Source organism: Falco naumanni, chromosome 7 (assembly GCF_017639655.2).
Source record: "Falco naumanni isolate bFalNau1 chromosome 7, bFalNau1.pat, whole genome shotgun sequence".
NCBI lineage: Eukaryota > Metazoa > Chordata > Aves > Falconiformes > Falconidae > Falco > Falco naumanni.
Window position 1 is genome coordinate 62,689,035 of NC_054060.1, and position 23,194 is coordinate 62,712,228.

Below are 23,194 nucleotides of genomic sequence, written 5' to 3' on the forward strand. Positions count from 1 at the left end.
TTCACCCAGTTTTGAAGTACTTTGTATAACTGTTCAAGTGTTTCTGTGCATGTATATATGCTGGGTTTTTTTTCCTGCATGGAACACGGTCGGTTTATTATCACTTATCTGTAAGTAGTTACTAATCTCCAGTACAGTGATTAACATCTGTTGTGTTATGATGAGATTTTTTACCTCGTGCTCATAAATAATATATGGGTTTTGAAAGTGTATGGTACTAGTGTATAATTGTCCACACATGTCCCAGAATATGTGTCCTAAACTGAAGTCCCCTATAGCATCATTATTTTCCTTTCCAAAGATTATAGATACGTGCTGAAGCAAAACTTGTCCTGTGCCCTAGTTAATTTGCTGGCCAGCAAGTCTTTCTTAAGTTAGTTAACATGTTGACCTCTACATATTCAAGAGCTGTGGTCCTGTGTTACTGATCACTCTAAAAGGAATAATGGCATGGTTTGTTTTTGTTAAGGTGTCCTGTTCCCTTACTGCCTCTCTTATCCTTCCTGCTAATCAGAGATTTTAACATGCCAGTTGTCCAGCAGGTTTTAGTAATGATGGTTATATAAAATTTATTCCCATCAATTAGAGTTTCCTCTTGTTGCTCACCCAGATTCCTAGGATCAATACAGAAACAATTTAAGAGATTCTTTTCATTATATTCTTTGCCACATTGGTTCAACTTGCTCATTAAGTGCTGAATTTGAGCATGTACCTCATTTGCCTTCCAAATAACCTCCCCTTGTGTTGCTGATTTAATATCCTGGCTGCTCCAGCTAGTTTCCAACTGAGAAGATTAGCCTCCTACTTGTGTGGTGTCGGCCGTCCTGTTCATACAGTCCCTTCTTTCACTGATGTGCTGTTTCACGGATCAAAATCTGCTGCTTTTCAGTCATGGATGACAGGCAGAAAATGCTGGAAATAAACTTTCTCACTCATGATAACTGTGTGGATAACCACTTACATTCTAAATTTCCTCTTAGTTGTTTTCAGTGCAGCTGAAGTCTTGGGTAATTTCATCTGAGGTCTGATGTGGAGGCATTATGTAGCATTTATGTTCCGCCTCCCATTGACTTCGGTTGCAGCTGTGAGCGCACGGTACTTCTGCAGCTTAGACACAAGGGATTTGTCTTGCACAGTCAGAAAATGGGTAGCATCCTATGAATGCCTCTGAAAACTTTCAGTTAATTCATACTAAGGTGCCTTGTCCAAAGGACGGATAGATCCCGCAACTTCTGAGCAGCATTCGGCTCCGTTCAATATGAAGCAATTTTGCTCTCTTGCTGCAGTCCGGTTCCAACGGCTGCAACAAAAGAAACAGGAATAAACAGGTAACAGGCTCTTTCGCTGGGCAGGGATAGTTCATACCCAGGTATAGGTCCACCCCGTGCAACAGGTAGGAAGTAGCCTGGGGGGGAAAAAAAGTGATCGTGCAGTTAAAAGTTGCATCACGATGCATGTGTACTGGTAACCTTACCTCTGGTGTTTCCTAATAGCCCTGTACTCGACTTCGTGACCTTATTAATGTCCTGCCAAGGAAGGGGTTCGCTCACCCCGCTTTAGCTGCCACTTGGCAGGGCTCCATTTATAGTCAATACAAAGCAGGGGACCTCTCACCACGGGGCAGCTCTTTTTCCCTAAAGGGAAATCGGGAAGATAGGTGAAATGTTCCTCCAAAGTGCCTGGTTCACTTAAACTTTAGGTGGCTGAAGGTGGAGGAGATAAATGGCATCGTCTCTCTGTGTGTAGTATTTGTGTATAATTATACACATAGATCTGTGTGGAAAGGTACACTCATGGATTTAGGTGTGTGTGGCCCTATACACCCATATATATACAGCGTTATCATGTAGCTGTACGTAATCCTGTGTTTCTCCTGTACTTACAGTACTTCAAAATAAATAAAACAAGTCTCAGGTGTTTTAAAGTTGCCTTTCTGAACAGAGCCGCTGAATCTGGACCAGGTCTTCATTTGCTTTGTTAGTCACTGATGAGAGCTAGTAGTCCTGTCCCTGGAATCATTTCAGTCAAAACGTGGTTTACGTATAGCAATGATACCGAGGCGACTCCAGCTGGTAAAAAGCAGCTCCTTCCACTTCAAATGAGCCGAGAACTTCCCAAGCCGTGTTTAATGGGCTTCTGTCAAAAGCTTGATAACACATTGAACGGTGAGAGGTTGTCTGACTTTTGTCCTTCATTGTTTATAATGAAACAGGGTAAAGATGTGTTCCCTGGAAATCCAGGGGTATGTTTGGTTTTTTGCTTAATCAGTTGCTAATGATATCTACTTTTATAAAATACGTGTTTAGGAGATTAGGCTAACCTTGAGACAGGTTCCCTAGCATTGTCCTTCCCTTTCTTGTATGTAAAAGTATGAAGTGTAAAGCCATTACTTACCTTCTTAACAAAATGTTCTTCATAAAATTAAATTCCTAAAATACGTATTGGCATAGGAGATCTTTCTAGTCAATATTCTTGATTTAATCTTTGTTCCTTAGTAAAATTACTTGTTTTCTTCCTGTGGAATAATAACTAAAATGTGTATGTTACAGTTACACTTTAGGAAAGCTTATGAATGGTTAGTGTATTTTTTTGCAAACTTTTGGAAACTTGTATTTTTTTAAAATAATAATTTTGATCAATGCAGTAATAATGAAATGGCAAGATACTTTTATTATTGAGTATACTTTGAATTTGTCAATCAATACTTACATACTTAGTTACTGTGGGGTTTTTTACTGAGCTGTGAAGTTTATTGTAGATGCCAGCAGTTACTTTCAGTGCTTGTAGCAGCAAAAATTTCAACCTAAATGCTAAATTACAATGATGATGATAATGATAGCTACTAGGAAGCATTACTCCTGCTTGTATTTATAATATAAGGAGGGTTACCAAAAATTCCATTAAAATAATATATCTGTAAACTAAAGATTTTTGAAGGGAGTAGGACAAGCAAAAGGGTTAGCTGGTAACTCGGGGAGTGAAAGGACTGGTTACCTAGAGTTGAAAAACCATTGCTGATTATGGGCTCTGAGCTAGCAGCTTATCTGGGAGAGAGAGAAATTTTGTTTTTTATAAAAAGGGCTTATTTTCAGAGAAACTGGCAATTCCACTGCAGTGTGGTTGATGTCAAAAGTAAGACTTTTTGTGGAAGGTTATATATCACCTAGATGCTGGATAAAGTTCTCAGAAATTTTCTGAATACCACAGTGCAGTAAATTAAAAAGAAATCTAAGTTTTATAGTAGGTTATATTATAAATTTGTGTCACACTGTGAAGCCTCAGCAGACAGGCTGAGTATTAAATAATGCTTCTTTGACTGTAGAAGTATCATTTTCTTGAAGCCTGAAAAATTAATTAATCTTTCTAGGAAATAAGAAGTTCGTTAATTCTTGCCAACAGTGACAAGACCAGAAAGAAACCCCTTGCCCCTACTGAACTGTCTGGGACAACTTTTATCGACTTCAGTGGGAGCAGTGTTGAGCCCTGTGTAATGAAGTCCAGTGAACTGTAAATATACTTATGACATAATTTTGACAGTTACAGTTCATCTTTAATTATTTACATTTCCTAAGCTACCACTAACTCTTCGCTGAAAGATGTTGATATTTTTAAAAACCGTGGCCTATTGATGGCATCTCCATTCAGCTGCTGTTAATATATCCCTAAGAGCCGGTAGGAATTAGTACTTTTTTTCCCCTCAAGACATGCAGGATAGCTGGATTTCCATCTTGGAGAAATGGGGGGACTTCAGTGTATCTTCACAAATCATGAGCTGAGACTGGCTACTTTTCACTGAAAAACAGTAGCTTTTGGGGCTGAACTTGCAAATACCTTGATTTTCTGAGTACGCTCTTTTGGAGTATTTGATTTTCATATAAGAGTTACTCGTTTTATTAACTCTGGTACTTGAACAAATTAATTTAGGGACTGACTTTTGTAGAAAACAGTTAATTTTACCAGCTGCCAGGATTCTGGGCAAAGGGCAAAGCAATATTGGTATAAATTAAACAGTGACGATTTATAGTTTTTAGTATAAAAACCAAGTCAGCCATATTATGGAATACAGAAAAAAATGTGATTTGAGGAAACAAATCTTGATTTCTTAATATTTAACTTGTATTCTTGAAAGTTTTTCCTGCTGCTTTGACCTCTAGCAGTAGTAGCGGTGGATGTTAAGATAGCAGTCCATTTCACCTGAGGCTGTTGATACTTCAATAATCCGAAACAGCTTCTTCTAAACAGTGTCTCTAGGATGTAGTTCCTCCCTCCAAGGGGAGTGGTCTTTTGTTAGATTATGTAAATTGAGAAACTCATTCATTACCACAGCGCGGCTAATTCCTGCCTTAACCTGCAGAACCAGGAATCGCGTGGCACTTTTCCTGCATGCAGCAAACACGAGAAGCCACCACCGCTCCTGCGTTTGCTGTAGTTTCTTGGGGGAATTGAATGAAAGTAGATTCAAATCAGCGAGGGATTTGTTTGTCAAATTTTGCAAATCAGGTGCAGAAAATGGAGTGTCACAAGAGCAGTCCAAGATATCAAACTCACTTCGGTTTTCAATATAACGTTCATGCTGACTCTTTCAGTCTCCGTTTTGATTGATTAGTTACCAGCAGAAGTTTATACTGAAATCTTTCTTTTGTCCTCTTTATCCCTTGCTCACCTTTTCATTCTTTCCATGTCAATTATTAACACCGTGACGTTACTTGTTGCTGCAGCAACTTTGTTTCAATGCAGCTGTTGCCAGGTGAATTTTTTTGAGTGCTTGATTGTCACATTTACAACGATTTTATAAGATACCAGAAAAGTTTTGTTTTGGGCAGCAGTCTTCAACTTTATGTTCTCAGGGAACTGGCCTGTGCTGTCTCCAGACATTTTATTTGAAAACAAAATACAAAGGGAAACGTACAGTGTGTTGGTTGCAGGGTATGTGCGGTAGGCTTTGTTAGCAAGGTGGATGCCAAGACACTGAAATACACTGGATTAAATTCACTGGGACAGGTTTGCTGTGGCCCTGGTGTGCAGCGGAGGGTCACGAGGGTCTCAGCAGACAGAATGTGTCCGATTCATGTGTTAATTCAGATCTTCTGAAGTCCGTCTTTCAGCTGGGAAGTGTGGCTGTGATGAGCCGGCGAGTCGGGTGAAGCTGTGTGTTGTTACCGGACTGTGACTGTTGCAAGACACGAGACCAAAGTCCAGGTGCGTTCAGCTCCCTGACAGCATGCCAGTGGCCACACGGCACACTCCCTCGGCTGCTTTTCTGCACTTCGGGCAGGGGCTGGTGGTTAATTCTGCAGAGATACACTTCCAGTTGCGACCAATTCCCAGACCTGAATTGGTCATCTCCCACCTGCAGGATTTAGGCAGCACAGGCCCTTGGTGCAAACGTGGAGCTTGAAAGTTCCCTCGAGTATGTCTTGGCTGAGGTGAAGCAACGTTCGTTGTCCTTTTCCTCTTCAAGGCTTCAAGTTCCTGGTTGCTTTGTGGTAGTTTCTGCCATGGAAACCCATGCAGAACACCAGCTCTGAAGAATTTCCTGATTTCTTTCCTGAATTTAGTTAGTATTTTTCCACATTGGATACAAAGCTTCCTTCAGATCTCTTTCTGAGGCAGATGAGCCCTGTTACTGTCCATTGCTCAAATTAGTTCCTTGTTGGCACAGTCTAAATGGTAACTTTCCGTTGGTAGACCAAAGCAGAGTGAGACCAAAACTAAACCATTTTCCCCCTCTCCCTAACTCCCCCTCCCCCCAACACACACTGCCCCCAACTCATTCGTGGATGACAAACAAAAGGCAAAAAGCCAAGTTTTGCCTTCCAGGGGAAAACCCTGTGTAACAGCCTGAAAACACTGCAAGGGTAGAGAGAAGCAGTCAGAGGAATAAGGAAAGAATGAAAAGTAAGTGAAAAGCCGTTGTTTAAAACCATTCCTTCTCCCTCCCTTTTCCCATCTTTTTTAGCATTCTGGCAAAAGCAGAAAACTGACAGCTAGGCTCAAGTTCTCTGTTTCTTTCGTAGCGTGCTGTGGATTCCTCTTAATAGATGTGAGGATGTATGTACAAGGATCCATTTCAATTTTCTTGCTATAATGATGTGTTTTTTTTCTTTTGAATCTGAAGTAGGAACAGAGAAGTGCATTGTTTTACTTTATTTCAAAATAAGCATTAAGGTATGCTGCAGCGTGTCTTTCTTAAAACGTAGCTGCCATGAGGGTGTGAGACGTTTTTACCCATCCCTGTTGTTAAAAATTTTTGGCTAGTTTATTTCTTTACATGTCCCTTAAAATGTTGGTAGGTCCTGTTAATTGCCCCAGCGCCTACTGATGAGCCCAGAACTGATTGTTGAGCTTCCCTACTTAAAGCTCAGAGAACAAGCTGCTTATGATGACCCAACAGAGACATAAGGGAGGTCTATGAAAGGGAGAGTATTCAACCAGCCTTAATCCTTGTTTTCAGTAAGGCAGTGTCTTTAAGTGCAGACTAATTAGTGAATAGACATGGTTGTAGATTCTTGTAGACATGTCTTTTGTTGGCTTGAGATGAACTGAGCAGCTAATAGAAATGGTTTAAAATCTCTCCTTTGCTTTTCTTTTAATGCACTTTAATAGGATATGGAGATGAGAAAATATAAATCAAAGCAGGAGCAGAAGTAAATACCAACCATCCGATTGCCTATGTTGATACATTCCATTTAGATATTAGCAGTTACTCGTGTGGCTTCCATTCATGGAATTCTGGCCCAGTGCTTCTAAAAGAACTATTCATTTTATAACCTTTGACATATATCAATACTAGAAAAGCATGCAGGTTTTTTCCTGTTACAGTAATGTATTATGCAAGCATTACTTTGCACTTAAATAGTATGTTAAAGTCATCAATCACAAAGTGATCGATCAAGATAAACATAACTCTTTCATTTTAGCACTAGGGAAACTGAATTCCAAGAATTGAAGTGAATTTCCTTAAGAATTGATGGCGTGCCTGAGACTAGAACCTAACTCTCCAGAGGGACGGCCCTGCTCTCTAGTCGTTTGTTTATCATATCTTATTGCATATTGTATAATAAAATTTCCCAACAGGTAGGAATAACCATCTGCACATTCCAAAAAGTCATTTATGGCAAAATTGAATGCAAAGAAAGTCATATGGGGAAACTGAGTTAATGATAAATGACATCTAGTCATAGTTACCTTAAAGAAAAATCATTCCTTAAAGATCAGCAAGACATTTGAAATATAATAAGAGTATAAAAAAAAAAAGTGTTGTGGGTTTGGGTTTTTTTCTGGTTGTATTTCCCCTGTTATTTGCCTATTGCTTGACCTTGGCACAATGCAGAGAGGAAGCAGACGTAGCAACTTACTGTCCTACTAATTTTCTAAAATTAACCATGAATTCCAGTGATATTCAATAACAGTACCTTGGTTATTGAAGCTCATAACCTTTTTGCTGCCTTTATCACCTGTATTATCGATAGGAGATAATTACTGCAAAGCAGCTGGCTGTTGGTTTTAGAGAGCATCAATTGTTCTCCTGTCCCAGCTGTTGGCTAATAAGGACAGTCAACACATCTGTTTCAACAGCTGGTAATTAACAAAAGCCTAATTGCTGCAACTCTTTTAACAACAAATCTATGAAAGGGTAGGGATGTGGAGGAATATTATTTACTCTGTGCTCTGCACTTTCTGTGACCAGTTTCTTTTTTCTTTTTCTTTTGCTACTTTGAACACCACTGCCTTTGTCTGACACATTGAATGGCAGGAGAACACAATATGGTAATCCAGAGCTTAAGTTTTTCAGATCTTTGTTGGTGTTTCTTATTGCAACATTTCTTTGCTAAGTTGCAAGATAAAATGGATCAAAAGCATTTTGTGGAGTTTCATACAACAGCTACAATCCACAGCAGTGTGCCTACGCGATAGGGCTGCCAATCCAGCAGCCTCCAAAAGAAGGTAATGGGTTTCCCCATTTGCGTATGGGTTTAATAGCACTGCACCCCTTCCCAAAAAAAGTGTCATCATTCTGAAAGCGGTGGTTATTTGAAGAATTTTATTACTGCTGTTCAGATCCTTCACAAAATTTGTTTCACAGACGGTGTTTTTTCCTTCCTCTGATAAAACCTGCTTGCGTTGGTCAGTTTAAAAGTAAATGCCAGGTGGCACCTTGCACTGCACAAATATCTCACCGTTTTATCATTACAGTATTGCAGAGGGTTCTGCACAGTGCTTATCTAATTATCTGCATTTATAGTATCAGTCAGCAAACACAAAGACATTTCTTTTAATTAGACTTATTCTGTGTGTTATCCTTGTGTACAGCACACATATAATTGGAATAATCATCAATAAATAGAGACAATGCATGTATACAAATAGAGGGAAATTGCATGTATACAAATAGAGGGAAATGCTAATCCCATTGAAGTCAACAGTGAACTTCTGTTGGCTTCAATGGGTCAGGATTTTCCCTGCAAAACCAAATTTTCTTAAAAGCTGGAGACAAATTTGGCATTCATTACACTACCCATGAAAAGAAAGTGTTCAAGTATTAATGGAACTATTGCCTGAAGTATTATGCAAGTCAGGCATGTACTGCAGATTGTGTGAATGACTGGGTCAATAAAAATTTCTAAGAAACAGCATTTAAAGTGGTATTTTGAAGTGGTAAACTGATGATGAAAAAATTGTGATTCTTTGCTAAAAGTTAGTCAAGATCACTTGATTAAACTTGTCCCACCAACGTTTCAGTTGGCAAATATTTCTATACACTGAGTTCTTAATTGTCTGCTGGGTATGTTGAAAGGTATATAAGAAATTCTACCCAAGTGCTTGCCATTGACAGAGTACGGATTGCATAATTGAAAATATTCTGGCAAGACAAGTTTAAAAAACAGACATTCAAGTGAAGAAATGTGTAATAGATGCAGTTAAAAAGTATAAATTCTGCTTTGAACAAATGAAAACAAAAGCACTGGCTAAAATTCTAACTGTAAAATAGTAACAGAGAAGTGTTTACTCTCTGGGTTTATGAGGATATGATTTTTGTACGCAACAATCTTGGGTGATTTAAATGGTTTCTTTTGTCTTGCCCAAATAAGAGCAAAGAAATATACCTCCTGCATTAGATTGTATCATGGAAAATCACGGGAGCATTTAATAGTTGACAAAAACATTTATCTTTTCAGTGGGTTATTTTGTTTCATTTTGCAAGTTACGATTTCAAAGAAAACAATGGTGGGTAATGTATCAGTACTCTTTCCCTTTTCTTTCCTCTGAAGATTACAAGAATTATCAGATATGCACCAACTGCCTTTTTCTGCAGTTGGGCCGTAGTTGAGTCTGAGTGAGTTGCAACAGAGATTTGGTGCAGTGTTCTGCATCTGTGCACCAGAACTTAGATAGGAAGTGAACAGAATGCTTTTGCCCAAGGCAAAGATCTAATAGAACCTAATCCGATAGATACGCAGTAGGAGAAAATAAGATTACCTTGTATAAAATTTAGTAAATAGATTTTTAACAGAAAGGACCGGAAATCTTTAGTATCAGAACATGCTTTTGTGTTCTGAGTGTGAAGGTAACTTGCCTGTATCAACAGATCTCATCCAACAGTTTAGCATCCATAACAAGCTATGGAGGCGTCCATCCCCTGCTTATTCAATAGGAAGGTACCATCTATTGAATCTTTTCCTGTACTTTTCCCACGGGATAGATGATTCCTATAAAGATTTAAATGTATGTTCTCACAGACACCTCTATTCACTTTTCTTACTTTAATTTTAAATCCTTAGTCTGAGTTCTGCTTGGGTGGGAAACATTACAGTAAGATTGTGGAGAAAGCAAGGTTCAGGGGGTTGTTCTGGTCAAAATCAGCAGCAGCTGTTGAGCCTCTGCAATCGATCCCTTTTACACATCTGGAATTGCACAGATTGAGAGATCCTCTCGTCACAGGAGACATGATTGTAGCTTGTTCACAGTGTGTCAGAAATTCACAGCCACCCCAGTCGCACCAGTAGTTCAAGGTAGTGGAACCTGCAGCCAGCCTCAGGAGCAGGCGTTCAGCTTTGTCTTTTTCCCAAAAGTGCTAGACACATCAATCTGATGTTTTCCCAACTTTTTTCCCAAAAGTGCTAGGCACAAACAAAAACCTGGAGAGAGAGCCCAGACTTTCTTGCTACATTGTCTGATGAGAATTTCAGCTATCAAAGGAGAAGTAGTACTAACAGGCTTGCCAGATTCAAAGATGGTTAGAGAATGTCTTCATAGTTAAGATCTGGACATGTCAGTGTGGGGCATATACTCATGGATTCTTTCTTACTCCTGCTAACAGATACATTTATTCAATAATGATTTATTCTTTTCTTAAGTATAACAGTTGCTGTTGAACTCAGCACTTTGATTCTGAGTTTCTGTGTGTACAAAAAGGTCAGATAAACTGGACTGTGTATACCTGCTAGTAATTCATCTTCCATAAGGTGAAGAGCACAAGGTGAAGTGCTAAATATTAACTCAAGCTCTTCCCTGCCTTTCCTTCCAAATCCTGGAAGAGTTATGGACTGAAGCAGTCCCGCTGAAGTCATTGGGACAATTCATTTTTATAATCTTGTACAGACTCATGGCTTTTATGAAAAATTTTTAAGTTTAATTCTGATAGTAGGATTAGACACTACTGCCTTCTGCAGAAGTACTGACTGTCAAGAGGTAGCAGTCATTCTGTCTCTTTGCACAAAAGGTTATAGTTTGGAGTATATCATCACTTAGCATCAGTTAAAAGCTTTGGAGCTTAAACTGTTAACTCTGTTTTTGCTCAAGTTCCTGCCTTGCATGCTTTTTTCTGCCCCTTTTATGAAGCATGAATGATTTCAGTGTACATATTCTCTCATGGAAAAGAGACTTGTGAAATGTTGCAGAATGTCTCAGTTGGACTAAGTGTCTCAGACTGATGTCTCAGGTGGACTGATTCGACTTCATGCTGAAATCAGGGGTAAGGAACTGTAATAAGTGAATGTCTCGTAACAGAATCCAGTCTGAAGGGCATGGTCAGTGGCTGGTCAGAGGTCAAAGCCAAGGACTTTACTGTAGGAGGGAGTCTGCAGTAGAGGTTGATTAGTGAGGTAAGGTTAGAAAAATTTGCCCAAGCCAGAATTACTCCTGAATCCTTGGTGTGAAGCTGTGGGTGACACCTGTTGAACAGTCAGGACTGTGTCACCAGCCTACTGGGAGTGAAAGAAGCAACTTGTCGGTCGAACTCATACATAAGTCTGGTTTATCAATCTTGGTCGAGATTATTAAGGCCTTATTAGTTGACAAGACCCAATATCTGTACCTACTCTAGTAACTAAGATAGGGTCAGGGCATGGGCTTGCAGAGTGACATGCAATCATCTATGCTTTTTGTTAGAAACCTCCCTGGCATGGTTTTAACCTGCTCTCCAAGATGATACCACATACCAGGACCCATTCCCTTTAGCAATCTGGTGTTAGCAGCCCTTCCTTTTAGGGATGGACAGAAGAGAGCCTTTGACATGGAAGGACAAGGCAGGTCATGCCTGTAGGTCTCAAGGCTGTAGCGTGGTTTCTGGCTGGTTCTTTGTAGCAACAGAGAGGTGACTGCTGTGGTCAGTTTGGGGTCTGTTAGCAGAGCCTGAAAATGTACCAGATGGAGAGCCCTTAAAGCACACACAGTTTCTGGCTGCAGCACAGATAAAACATGTCTGGCTGTAACACGAACTTTCTTCTGTTCTTGTGCCAGTTTAGTTCCGCCCCAAACTGGATAGGACACTTTTGGGGCTGAGGGGAACGTTGTTTTTATTGAATAGGGTCTTTGTTACCGCAAAGCTTCTGAGACAACATTACAACACTACCTTTTGGATCCTGTGCTGACGACTTGCTGTTTGTGACAGATACTGACTTGATATCGTAAGTGGCCAAAGCCATTTGTGTGGACAACAGATTTACCGTGGGTGCTGACATTTGAAGCTTTCCCAGAGTAATCCACCAGTAGGTCTCAGACACCACCTGGAAGGCTCCTTCAGCTCACTTCAGCCTACATGGTAGTTTTCTTCTTGCTTTCCCCTAAGGAAATTGCCAGTAAAATTTGTTATATAGTGTAATAGACTTCATGGCGCATGTGAAGCAAGTCAGGTCTCTCACGGTTGAGGGAAACATGCCTGTTACTAAAGGAGTTTTAAACGGGTTTTTTACTTCTTTGTTTTAAGCTTATATTTGACAACATGGTCTGCCTTAGAAGGGATGTGTCTCTTTTCTAGTCTAGTTACCTGTGTAGCCATGCAGGGGGACGTAAGAAGGCTTCCTCAGTTAGGCAGTGTACACCATGCCCAAAGGAACATGCTTAGTTTTACCTTCCAATGAGTTTCTCTGTATTGCTGATGTCTTTCCAATATTTATTTAAAATTGCATTTTTCCCACTGGTTTTTAGATCAGAAACAAAGTGTGTGATGTCACCAAGGCCACCCCTGAATTACAGAACACTGAGAAATGTGCCCTTTCCACATGCCCCCAGCTGTAAGCAGTCTTTAATCTGAGAAGTAGAGGAATGAACTTACTTCTGTTCTTTTCATATAGATTCTAAAGGCACAGCCACTATGCAAAAATAACTGTTTTGAATGGCTTTTTGCTTCCCTATTAAAACAGTCTTAATTGTTTCTTTTTAGTTTCTTTTCACAGTGTGCATCATGGTTTAGTAGTGAGGCAAGTTATCTCCCTACCTGTATACAGAGACCTAACTACTTGCTATGTTAAAGCACCTCCAGCTTGTGTTCTTAATAAAATCCCTTCTACTAAAAGGTCAGCATCTCTGCACATGGCATTATTTATCTGAAAAGCCAAATCCAGCTATGAATGTATTTTAGAGCTGTCATCCTTGAAATTTTTCAGGACTCTCTGTTGTCTCTAAGTTTATATCTTACCGAAATAAACTTTGAGGTATCCTCAGGTAGTTACCCATATGCACATAGTAGGTATGTATGACAGTGTCTCTGGGTTTTTTAACTGTGTACACAAACAAATGGAAACCATAAATGAAAACTTGACCCTGGGAAGTCAATTACAATTTTGGGTCAGCCTTACAGGGGCAGAATTCCAAATTAATCTTCCTCACTCTGTGATCATTCTTTACGATAAAATGGTTCCATGTATTAGTCTCACACGCTCATCACGTGCCTTGGATTGTCCTTTGAATAGCTGATTTTTCTTGCAATTTCAATATACCATATTTTGCTTGGAAGGGGTATAAGATATTGCAAAATAATACTGCAGATGATGAATAAATTTTGTATCAACATTATATCTAAGGTTAGATGAGCAAATTGTTAATTCTCACCGAAAAGTATCGTAAGCGTTTCATATAGGCATAACGTGATAAGGGACTGAATCTGCCTGTAATATGTGCTCATCTGGGCACATCATTAGGTGAAAGAGTAACTTTAGACAAGAAACTGCTTGTCAAATACTGCTGGTACAAGTGTGCTTCCCCATGTGATGTGACCATGCAGTACAAGGATGAGGCATTTACACCTCAGGCATAATGGTTCAACTGGTATTGCATTAAGATAATTGGTAGATACTAAGTTTGCTCTTATTGTAATAAAATGAACCAGTTATGTACCTCATCTGGGCAAAAATTCTGTTGTGTCCTTTCATTTTCCTTAACAGAGCAGTAAAAAGCTATTTTGTGAATTATTTTTTTCCTTCTGATTGCACAATCTGCCTAATATTTGTTGTGGCCTGTTGCTGTCATCCCAGTCACAACAGGACCTCTCAGAAATGAATGTCCACACAAGCAATATTCATACGGTATGGTCATGTATTCTTGCTGGCGAATTTGTTGCTGAGATGAAGACAAGAGTCTGGACCTCAGATAGAAACATCTTTTACAAGTCTTCTGAAAAGCTTCCATTCAATTAGGGATAGCATAAAGATCGAGTTGGGGAAGGTGGCATTAGTCAGACTTGCAGCACAACAGTTCCTGAAAATGACAGTTCCATTTTGGAATAAAAGGAGGATTATGGGGTTACCATTTTGAATTCAAATAAGAGAAGACATGAAGACATTATTTGTAAAGTAGCTGGAAAAGATGCACCTGTACATGCTAAAAAGCCAGTATTGGTGCACTTGCATCATCTTTGATAAGCTCCCTGATCCAAGTTGGACACCCTCAAACATTTTGATGGCTGGGCTGTGGAAGTAGTCTGCTTTCCCACAATACATCTTCTGTCTGGTTCTGCTTTTCACATAGCAATTTAATAAAAAATCATTTGTGCCAGTTGCAGAGAGGACATAGACCAACAAAAGTCACTGGAAACATGGGGAATTCACATAATTTTAGAGCAGTGAAATATTCTTGGTGGTGGGAATCTGCCATGTCCAGAGTGAGTTAGCACAAGAGACGGGGACTCAACATTAGGTTTCTGCACCCAAACAAATAACCTAATCACACGTCTGGGGAGGCATTCTCTCTTCTGTCAGAAATTCTGCCTGACATTCCTCAGAAATATTTCCATCTAAACCAATGCATCTTCACAGGGCATTATTGTTCCAGTGAAACAATGCTTTTTTATTAAAAAAAAAAAAGTTTCATTAACTGATATTTATTCTGACCAACAATAGTATTAGATTGTAGAGTAAAATCTTATTATGGTTAATTGTTTGATCCTGATGCAAACTCATAAAGGTCATGTTTGCTGTTGAGATCCCATTCCTTTGTGCCCAGAGGGAATGTCAACCCGGGTGTGGTTGTGGCGGTGCGTTGCGGGAAGCTGTAGCTTAAAGGCTGTTAGAGTTCCCACCACCACCAGTCACCCTGAAATTCACACAGACAAACAACCCTCAGCTGGTTCTTCAGTGTAGCTTTTGTAGCTGTAGTGATCCTCCACAGCAGCACAGATCCAGCAGTGATCTGCAATAAAGCTGCTTGATTTACTCTAAGTTAAGACAGGTTCAGTAAAAAACATTCCCATTAGAAAATAATGTGTTTAAGAAACAACTTTGCATTGATTTCTAATGATTTCAGTTAGTATTCCAAACTTTTCCAACTCAAGTTTATCTCCTAGAAGTGTTATTTGGGGAATATTTGAAACTACATTTCAAACTTCAAAAATTCAACATGAAGTTTTAACTTTATATTTTAAATCTGGATTTATTATTGTTAATTATGCATTTCATGATGTGTCAATAATTTACAGCATCTACCATAGTATAGTTTTAATTTTCACTTTTCATTTTCAAAATTGTCGAGGGCAGCTGAAACTTAAATGCAAGCTGAAACATTTCATCTCATTTTCTAGGTCAATGTGTCCCCTGTTTGTATTGTAATGAAACAGTTTGACATGTTAGCACTGTGATTTAAAAAACAAGGCGATCACTTAGTGTGTTATTAGCGTGCTAGGCATTTTCCATCCCCTCCTGTTAGCTGGAGTCTTTTTCCTGACCCTGAAAACCTCTGATCCCCTAATTAATAAGACAAGTGCTTATATTCTTTTCTAGATCAAAGTGTCACCTGCTTCTGTTGTTGGTAGAACAGTTTGATATGTTGACACTTTGATATAGAAAATAAGATGAGCTGTTGTAATCTGCACTAAGTAGCAGCGGCTAATGTAAAAATAACAGAATGGTTAGAAGTTGGATGTCATAACGTGTCACAACGTGACCTGCTCTATCATGCAGTACGTACCTCTCTTATTGATGTGATGTGTAAAATGTAAAAGAATTAAAAATAGCGCAAGGTAAAAATATTTCTTCCATGGTTTTAAAACGCTTTTCTAGATTTTTTTTCCCCCTTGCTTATTCATTCTAATTCAGAGTGAAAGAAACCTTTGTTCCCTCTCCCAGTCTCCCGCTGCCCTGGGAAGACACCTGACCCCTTGCTGTCCAGCTAGCCTGCTAATATCGGCAGGAGCATACTTCTGCCCCACGAGAAATGGGCAATTCTCAGCTGTGCTTGCTCGATTCCATTTCAGGCTTCCAATAACACAGGGCCTAAGGAGCAGAAAGACATCTTATTGCCACGTTTCCCCATTACGCAGCTCTACCAAGTGTAAATGACTGAGTCCCTAAATTGCAGTAACGACCTTTGAGACTCTCCAGACTTCTCATCCAGCCTTCTTCTAATCCATAGGAATATCCTGGATCAGTAGAAAGCTGTTGGTAGCAACTGTTACTGAATTAAAGCATGTTAACAGGTATCTTGGTCAAGCCAGGGGAAAACGCTTTGGGTGGAAGGCTGTCAGTTCTAATTGGGTTAATTATAATTTCAGCAAGAATAAGGTAATAATAACTATTCTGTAAGAGTACTTATTAAACAAGACGGTTATGTCTTAGAATGAAAATTGTCAGAGGTTAAGCTAAATCAGCCCTTGAAAAGGAAATTAAAATAAACAATAGCGTAACAACTGAAATGAGAACAAGGAAAGAGGAAATGTGCCACCTCTCTGGGAATGGCATGGGGATCAAGGATAATCCAGATTAGGTCTGAAAGTGTGTGATATTTTTTTTTTTCTCTCAACATTGGGCAGTGATGATGTCAGCTATGAGGACCAGAGGTTAAGAAAAGTGAATGTGTGGAAGCGGAGTACATCATCAATTTTCAGATTATTGTGCTCAGATCGGGATAATGGATGGTTTCTGTCTGCAGATCTCTAACAGCTGGTACCTGAAACTGCTAGAATGACAGTGAAGTTCTTTAACAAATCCTATGAGGCTGTGTACAGCGTCATATGACAGGGAATTAGCAGAGGCAGCATCTAGATTTAGAAGGGCAAAAAACATAATTCTCACAATTGTAGACCAGTTAGTCTTTATTGTGAGCCTTCACAGCAAATTTGGAAGGAAAATGTTTTTAAAACGTGGCTCCCTCAATAGTGGATTGAAGTACAGCTTTCACCCAGGTAAGATCATGCAAGAATTCTTCTTTGGTATGATAACTGGTTATTTAGACAAGGAAACTTGTTAAATATAAGCTGACACACAAGCTTATATGTGGTGCCCTGTGGAAAATTATTAATTATAGTGGGCAATGTGTATATTGTTATTTTACAAGCAGGCACAAGCTTAATGTGGGAAATGCTGCTTGCTGTTAACTGGTTTCACCTAGCATCTCTTGTTTGGAAGGATGGGCACGTTGAGCTCATGTCTGTCTGCAAAATGTCATGTACCCATGAAGGAGATGAGGGATTAGTCAAAGGCAATAAGGAACTAGTTAGCAGGAAGGCAACAGCAAACAGCTTTGAAAAGAGAAACGTTAAGGTCCAAGGATTTCACTAGCGGAATTTCTCTCCAATTTCTCACCAATTGGTGCTGAACCAGTTTTCTTTAATGCTGTCATTGAGAAACTTTGGCACGAAAAGCAACAGCATACCAACAAAATTGCTTGATGACACAGAGCTGGGAGATGTTATTAATACAAAGTGGAGATATTATTAATACAAAGTCAGTTCAAGCTATCTTGCAGAAAGATTGGAATGGCCTCAAGTACTGGAAAAATAAAAGCAGTGGGGTGGAATTCTATGGTACCAAGTGTAAAGTATCATCATTCACAGGATGAGTAAGAATTTCCACTGTTAGCTAGGCAATAACAGTGGGCAGGGGAACAGGCAGATACCAGAGGGTGACTGTGAGCAAAATGTATGCAAGTATGTATGGGGTGAGATGTTGCCACCGCAGGTAGGATGTACTGCTAGCAGAGTACTCATGAGAGATGGGTTTGAACCGGTCGGGAGAACGGAGAGCCTGCTTACTGGGAGGAAACAGAAAATGTTGTTTGTTTAGCCGATGTAATGAAGGAAAAATATATGTTCTTTATGAATATATATGTGGAAATATATATCCCCTGTATAAACGCATGAGAAAAATAATCACTAAAAAGATAAAACTATGAAGCTTTATTACTCAAGTTCACTGAATATTTTTTTCCTTCTGTTGGATGTTGGAAAGCATTATAAAAGCCGTCTCTCACCCACAGGGAACCTGACGGCATAGGATTCTGCATGTTCTTACCTCTTTCAATTTAGATTAGAGTTGAGGGTGCTCATGTTTGCCCTAGAGGAATTAAGAAAAGATAAAAACTAGTTTTACCCTGTGTTTTCCTTTGTTTAAATCTTGTATTTTTCAAGCCTTTGGGTTAAGAAAACACATAGCATTGTTCATTTGAATATTTTGAAACAAAAGCAACAGTAAAAGGACCAGTAATGAGATTTTCTTAGTCAAGAGCTATTTTAGGTTTGATAGGTAGTAATTAGTTTTTTAGATTTAATTGGAAAATTTAATTTTTCAAGAAGTAACTGTTTGCTAAAATGCAAAATGAGGGAAGTGTAGAAACAAGAATTCCCTTTTTCAGGAAAGCAGGGTGGGGGCCAGAGAAGGGGGAAGGTTCTGTCCACATTAAACCAGATATGAAAGCATAAGAACTTGTGGGCACAACAAAATGGTGAAAAAAGACCTTGTCCCAGTGATCAGAATACCCTTTCCTGGTTAAATAGGAACTTCACTGCGGGTGACTGTTGTACCAAAGTGGTGACCAACCTCACCTATAAATTGGCCTTTTTGGGGAAAGCCTCCACCAGAGGAACCTGGGTGTAATTCTTTCTCTTCTTGTGGCTCCTTCTTTACCCTACCTTCCAAAACAATTTAATCAAAACTGATCCATTTCTGTGAAGAGTTCTGATTTCCACAGCTTGACGTTATCCAAAGGAATAATATTTTGTTAAAAAGTTTCCAAGGAGCTATTGTTATTACTAGAGGTGAGCTCATGTAGGATTTTTGCCATGTGCACTATGGATGGATTTCAATATACATTAAAGGAGTCTTCCAAATGTTTTATAGGTAGTGCAGGCACCATTGTTTTAGTTAGCAAAGTGAGTTTGTAATGGGCACTGTTTTGCTTTCCTTCTTGTAGTGAAGGAAGACATCTCTCTTTTGGGTTGATATTTGAGTCGTTTATTTGTGTTTACCACTCTTCAGGCCTGTGAATGATGGGTTGGTTTTGTCGCATGGCTGCATGCTGTGCACAAAAACTCTTGTGCTTGAATTTTTGTTGGGCTTATGCAGCTCCCTAGTATCAATCCTTACATGCTACTGAAGAGGTTAGCAAATGTCTACTTTTCTTCCCTTCAGTTTCTCTAGCTGGTTGGGTTTTTTTTAAAATCCAAAGCACCTGATTCTGCTGTTATTTTTACTGGTGCAAACCCAGCCTAATCAGTGCAGTTTTTTCTGCTGAAAAACTGACATAAATAAGAGTCTTCAAACTCCAGTGCCTTCTGACTTTTGTCCTGAAAAGCAAGTGGAACATTAGGTGTATTTTTTATGATAGTTCTCCAAAGAGACCAGCCGTTAATCTCTCCGTGAGTAGGTGTGTCAGCTGCAAACATTTCCTTCCAGTCTACCATTTCAATCACACTTCACAGTACACTGAAAATTGGCAAGGATGTTAATTATTGGCCTCTAGAACAAACCACCTACTTTGATTCTAGCGTGTTTTCCAGTTTTTAAGAATGTTGTTTCACCTACAGAACAGTATAATTACAGAAAATAGCTTGGTTTGGCTAACATCCTTGTGTTCTGTGAGTTCTGCTTGCAAGGCAGCAACCAGCACCGGGCAAGAGGCTCACCTGCAGAGGATTTTAACCTCTTGCTGACAGCAGGTAGGGCTTGCCAGCATTCAGTACATTGTTTTCAGTATCAGAAGCTTTAAACCACTGTCACTCAGAGGTTAAACATTAACACTTTCGGCTTTTAACACTGAAGGAAGCCTCCATATAATAAGAAAGTTTGTTTTTATTCTCCAGAGAATTTCCTGTTAAAGTTTTATGCCTGTCTGTTACAGAAGCAATTACAGCAGTGGGTCCTGTACCCAGGCAATGCAAAACCCTGGGTGCAACGTGACACACTGAACAGCCCGGTGGTTGTGTAGCTGCATCTGTGCAACACGGTGTTTAATAAGATTTGCCAGAAGTCAGCCACATATCCAGGACATGATTAATCAACCAGCAGAATAAATTGCCCATAGATGACTGGGAGTTGACAGTAAACAGTAAAACACCTGCCTTGAAGACTTACAATCTTAACAGACAAACAGGAAACAGAAGCAAGTGGGAGCCCTGTTTTAGGAGAGAAACTCTGAGGCATACAGACAGTGGTTCATGAGTATACAGTGAGTCTGGCAGAGCTAGGGGCTGAGCTTCATGCATTTCCCTTCATGCGTTTGTAGCTCATATAACAGGTCTTTAATTTACCAAGAAACTTTTCCGCAACACTGTCCTAAAGAGTTGGCAGAATCCGCAGTCAGCATTTTGCACACATGTGCCTCTTGGTTTGGGGCTTTACAATTTGTACAATTAATAACTTACACCATGAATTAAAAACATTGGAAAGCAGCCCAATGCTTAGGCTCATGTGTCAAAGAATTGCTGCACAAGCCCAGCCTTATTTGTTGTTACAACAATTAATCATCGGCTGATTTTAAGATAATTTATATGGTACCTGGGCCCTCAAGGGAGTCCTGCAGTGCAATTGAAACTGGACATTTTAAAATTAATGATGATTAAGCTATACAGCTGTATTAAATGTACATGATACTTATTTCTCCTACCACCTTTTTAACCTTAAGGCTTTGGGGAGAGGAGGGGGCTGGCCACCTTCCTGACTTACAAGCCACATGCTGCAATTTCCATAATGGCTGTGAGTCAGGAGCCCTTTGCAGCTCGGTGTGAATAAACAGTGGGAGGAGGAACATCCGGGAGGGTTCGCAGGTGGGAGATGACAGCAATTGCTCAGGGATTCCCTCACTCCGCTATAAACCAGATCCTGGGTGAAAACGCACCCAGATCCCAGAGGGAGCCGGTACCATCGGCCAGCGGCTCCCACCGCAGGAGCAGCCGGAGCGCCATGTGCAGCCCGAGAGTCACGCGTCGGCAGTTTGTGGCTGCATGCCTTGCGTCACTCGCTGCGTGTTGATCAACGGGTTTGCACTGCAGAAACATTATATCAATATGAAATATGTGGGCTGATAAACACTCGGCTGAACTGACGAGGTCTAACCTTAGCCATGCAAAGGGGTTTACCTTATATGTGAGGGGAGCTGTTCAAAACATCTAGGAAAAAAACCTAGAAACAATTGCAATGCTAGAACAAGAAAAAAAATTTTATAAGAATTGAATAGGCAGCATTACAAAACAGTGTATCTTTATATATGTAGTTATAATAAAGCATGCCTGAAATGAATGCACAAAGAACTGTTATGTTTTCAAACCAATATGGATATTCTGAATAAATTGTTTGTTTATCATTTCACAGGCAGAATTGATAGCCTCACAGCAAGAAAAAGAGGCTGCTCTTCAACAGTGCAAAAAATTAGAAGAAGAAATCCAGACACTGCGTGTTTATTACAGGTAAAATAGTTAATATTAATATAAATCAGTGACTCGTAGGGGAAATTTTCTGTGCTGTGTCTGTGAGTGAGGAAATGGCCTTATCAAATAGGTATTTGTTGGAAATGTGAATACATCAATGAATCAAGGTGTGCATTTCTGCTTTACTGCTCACCAACCATCTCTTTGAAATAGAAGTCCTTTTCTTGTAGCCTAAATTTTCTATTAGTTTCTTCTGAGGGAAGGGGAAGGTTGCTGGCAATTGATTCTTGTAGGAATGAAAAAGCTGTGTTATTAGCAATGCATTCACTTACAAATACGGAGACAAAAGAACCAGTTGACATAAGTGCTTGTTTCTTCCCTGGTTGTTTGCACATACCTAAATTAATCAACATAAATTTTAAAGTAATAAAATCTGTAATTCTAAAATACTGTTTTCTTTTTCAACCCCAATATAGTATGTATGTCTTAATTCCTTACATTCTGTAGCAGTACATAGAATGAGAGAAATAGCCATCCTCTCATTAATTTAGGTGGGCTGCACTGCACATTTGCATGGATCAGTGGGTTTTAGTCCCTAAGGAAAAGTTCTGTGTGGTCCAGTGAAGGAGTTAGGTTGTTTTATGGAGTGATGTTGGGTTACAGCTCTCATTTCATCCTGACCTCCTGTGTGAGAGGGGATACAGAACTGCCAGCAGGTTAAAGGCAGGAGAATTGGCATCAACACAGCAGAAAATTGTGAATCTGAAGGCTGAATGTCTGTGATGAGGGATGTGGGCTGCAGAGGTAAATAATAAATGTAGTGTGAATATTATGTTCATTGGAAATAAAGAGGACTAGTTAGTTATGACTAAGAAGCATTTGCAGTAGCAGAACTGTGTATGTTTTCAGTGTTTCAGCATTTACAAGTGAAAAATACTCAGGTTTCTAGAGGTTTTTTGAGTTTCCCCTTCTCATTAAGTTTATTAAAACCTTGGAGGAAAGTTTCAAAAACAACTTTTGTTCCTAAATCTCACAGGCATTTATTTAAAGCCTGTTAATAGTGAATAGAAACCCCAAGCAATTTGTGATTATTGCTTTTAATGAATTTGGTCAGCATTTAGTGTGTGCACAAATTATGGTGTGATTTACCAAGCTTGAAAGAATTTATTATAGTGCCCTTATTACTCACTTAAATGGGTTTTGTATAATAACTTTAAAACTTTATATTTATATATATAAAGCGCCTATCACCATATTGATAAACATTCTTTGGAACCACTCTTGACAGCAGATGTAAGAACAGGAGTCAGTGTTTTTGAAAAAAAAAAACCAAACATTGCAAAATGCAATGTTTTTATTGATATTTCAGAAATTAAGAGTTTGCTTATGTTTGTCTCTGCATGTTACAGGAGATTTTTTCATTGACTTTTGGGTTGTATTTTTGACATAGCATATGAAGTTTGCACTAACATATAGCATTTAACAAGTGTAGTGGGCAGCAGCTGCAGTTTACTCATGTAAATGCTTTAAATCTCAAAAATGTTAACAATAATGACTTGCAGGAATCACCATTGGAACGTACCATGTTATTAGCTTACAGCCCTTAATTTGAGCAAGCAAAATTTCACTGTAAGCTTGATAATAGCATTTGCAAGATTTAGCCATAAAGTGTGGAAATGCTCACCTGAATATCCCCTGGGGCAAGAACTATTGTATCACTACTAAGCTATACAAGTTACATATTAATTCAGAAGTATCAAAATGAAAGATTTTATTTCCTACCTCACTGTCCTTAGAGGATGGGCTTTTTTTCTAATGTGTTCTGAAGTGGACCCACAGAGT

General features: G+C 39.3%; 1 protein-coding gene across 12 annotated transcripts in view; it reads left to right on the forward strand.

The window, feature by feature from the left end:
* MIPOL1 (mirror-image polydactyly 1) overlaps nt 1-23,194 on the forward strand; it is a 197,244-nt gene that overhangs the window by 121,704 nt on the left and 52,346 nt on the right. For all 12 annotated transcript variants that reach the window (XM_040599978.1, XM_040599985.1, XM_040599988.1 and 9 more), the window contains one exon: nt 21,297-21,391. In XM_040599978.1, the coding sequence (XP_040455912.1) occupies nt 21,297-21,391 (95 nt within the window). The remainder of the gene's footprint in view (nt 1-21,296; nt 21,392-23,194) is intronic.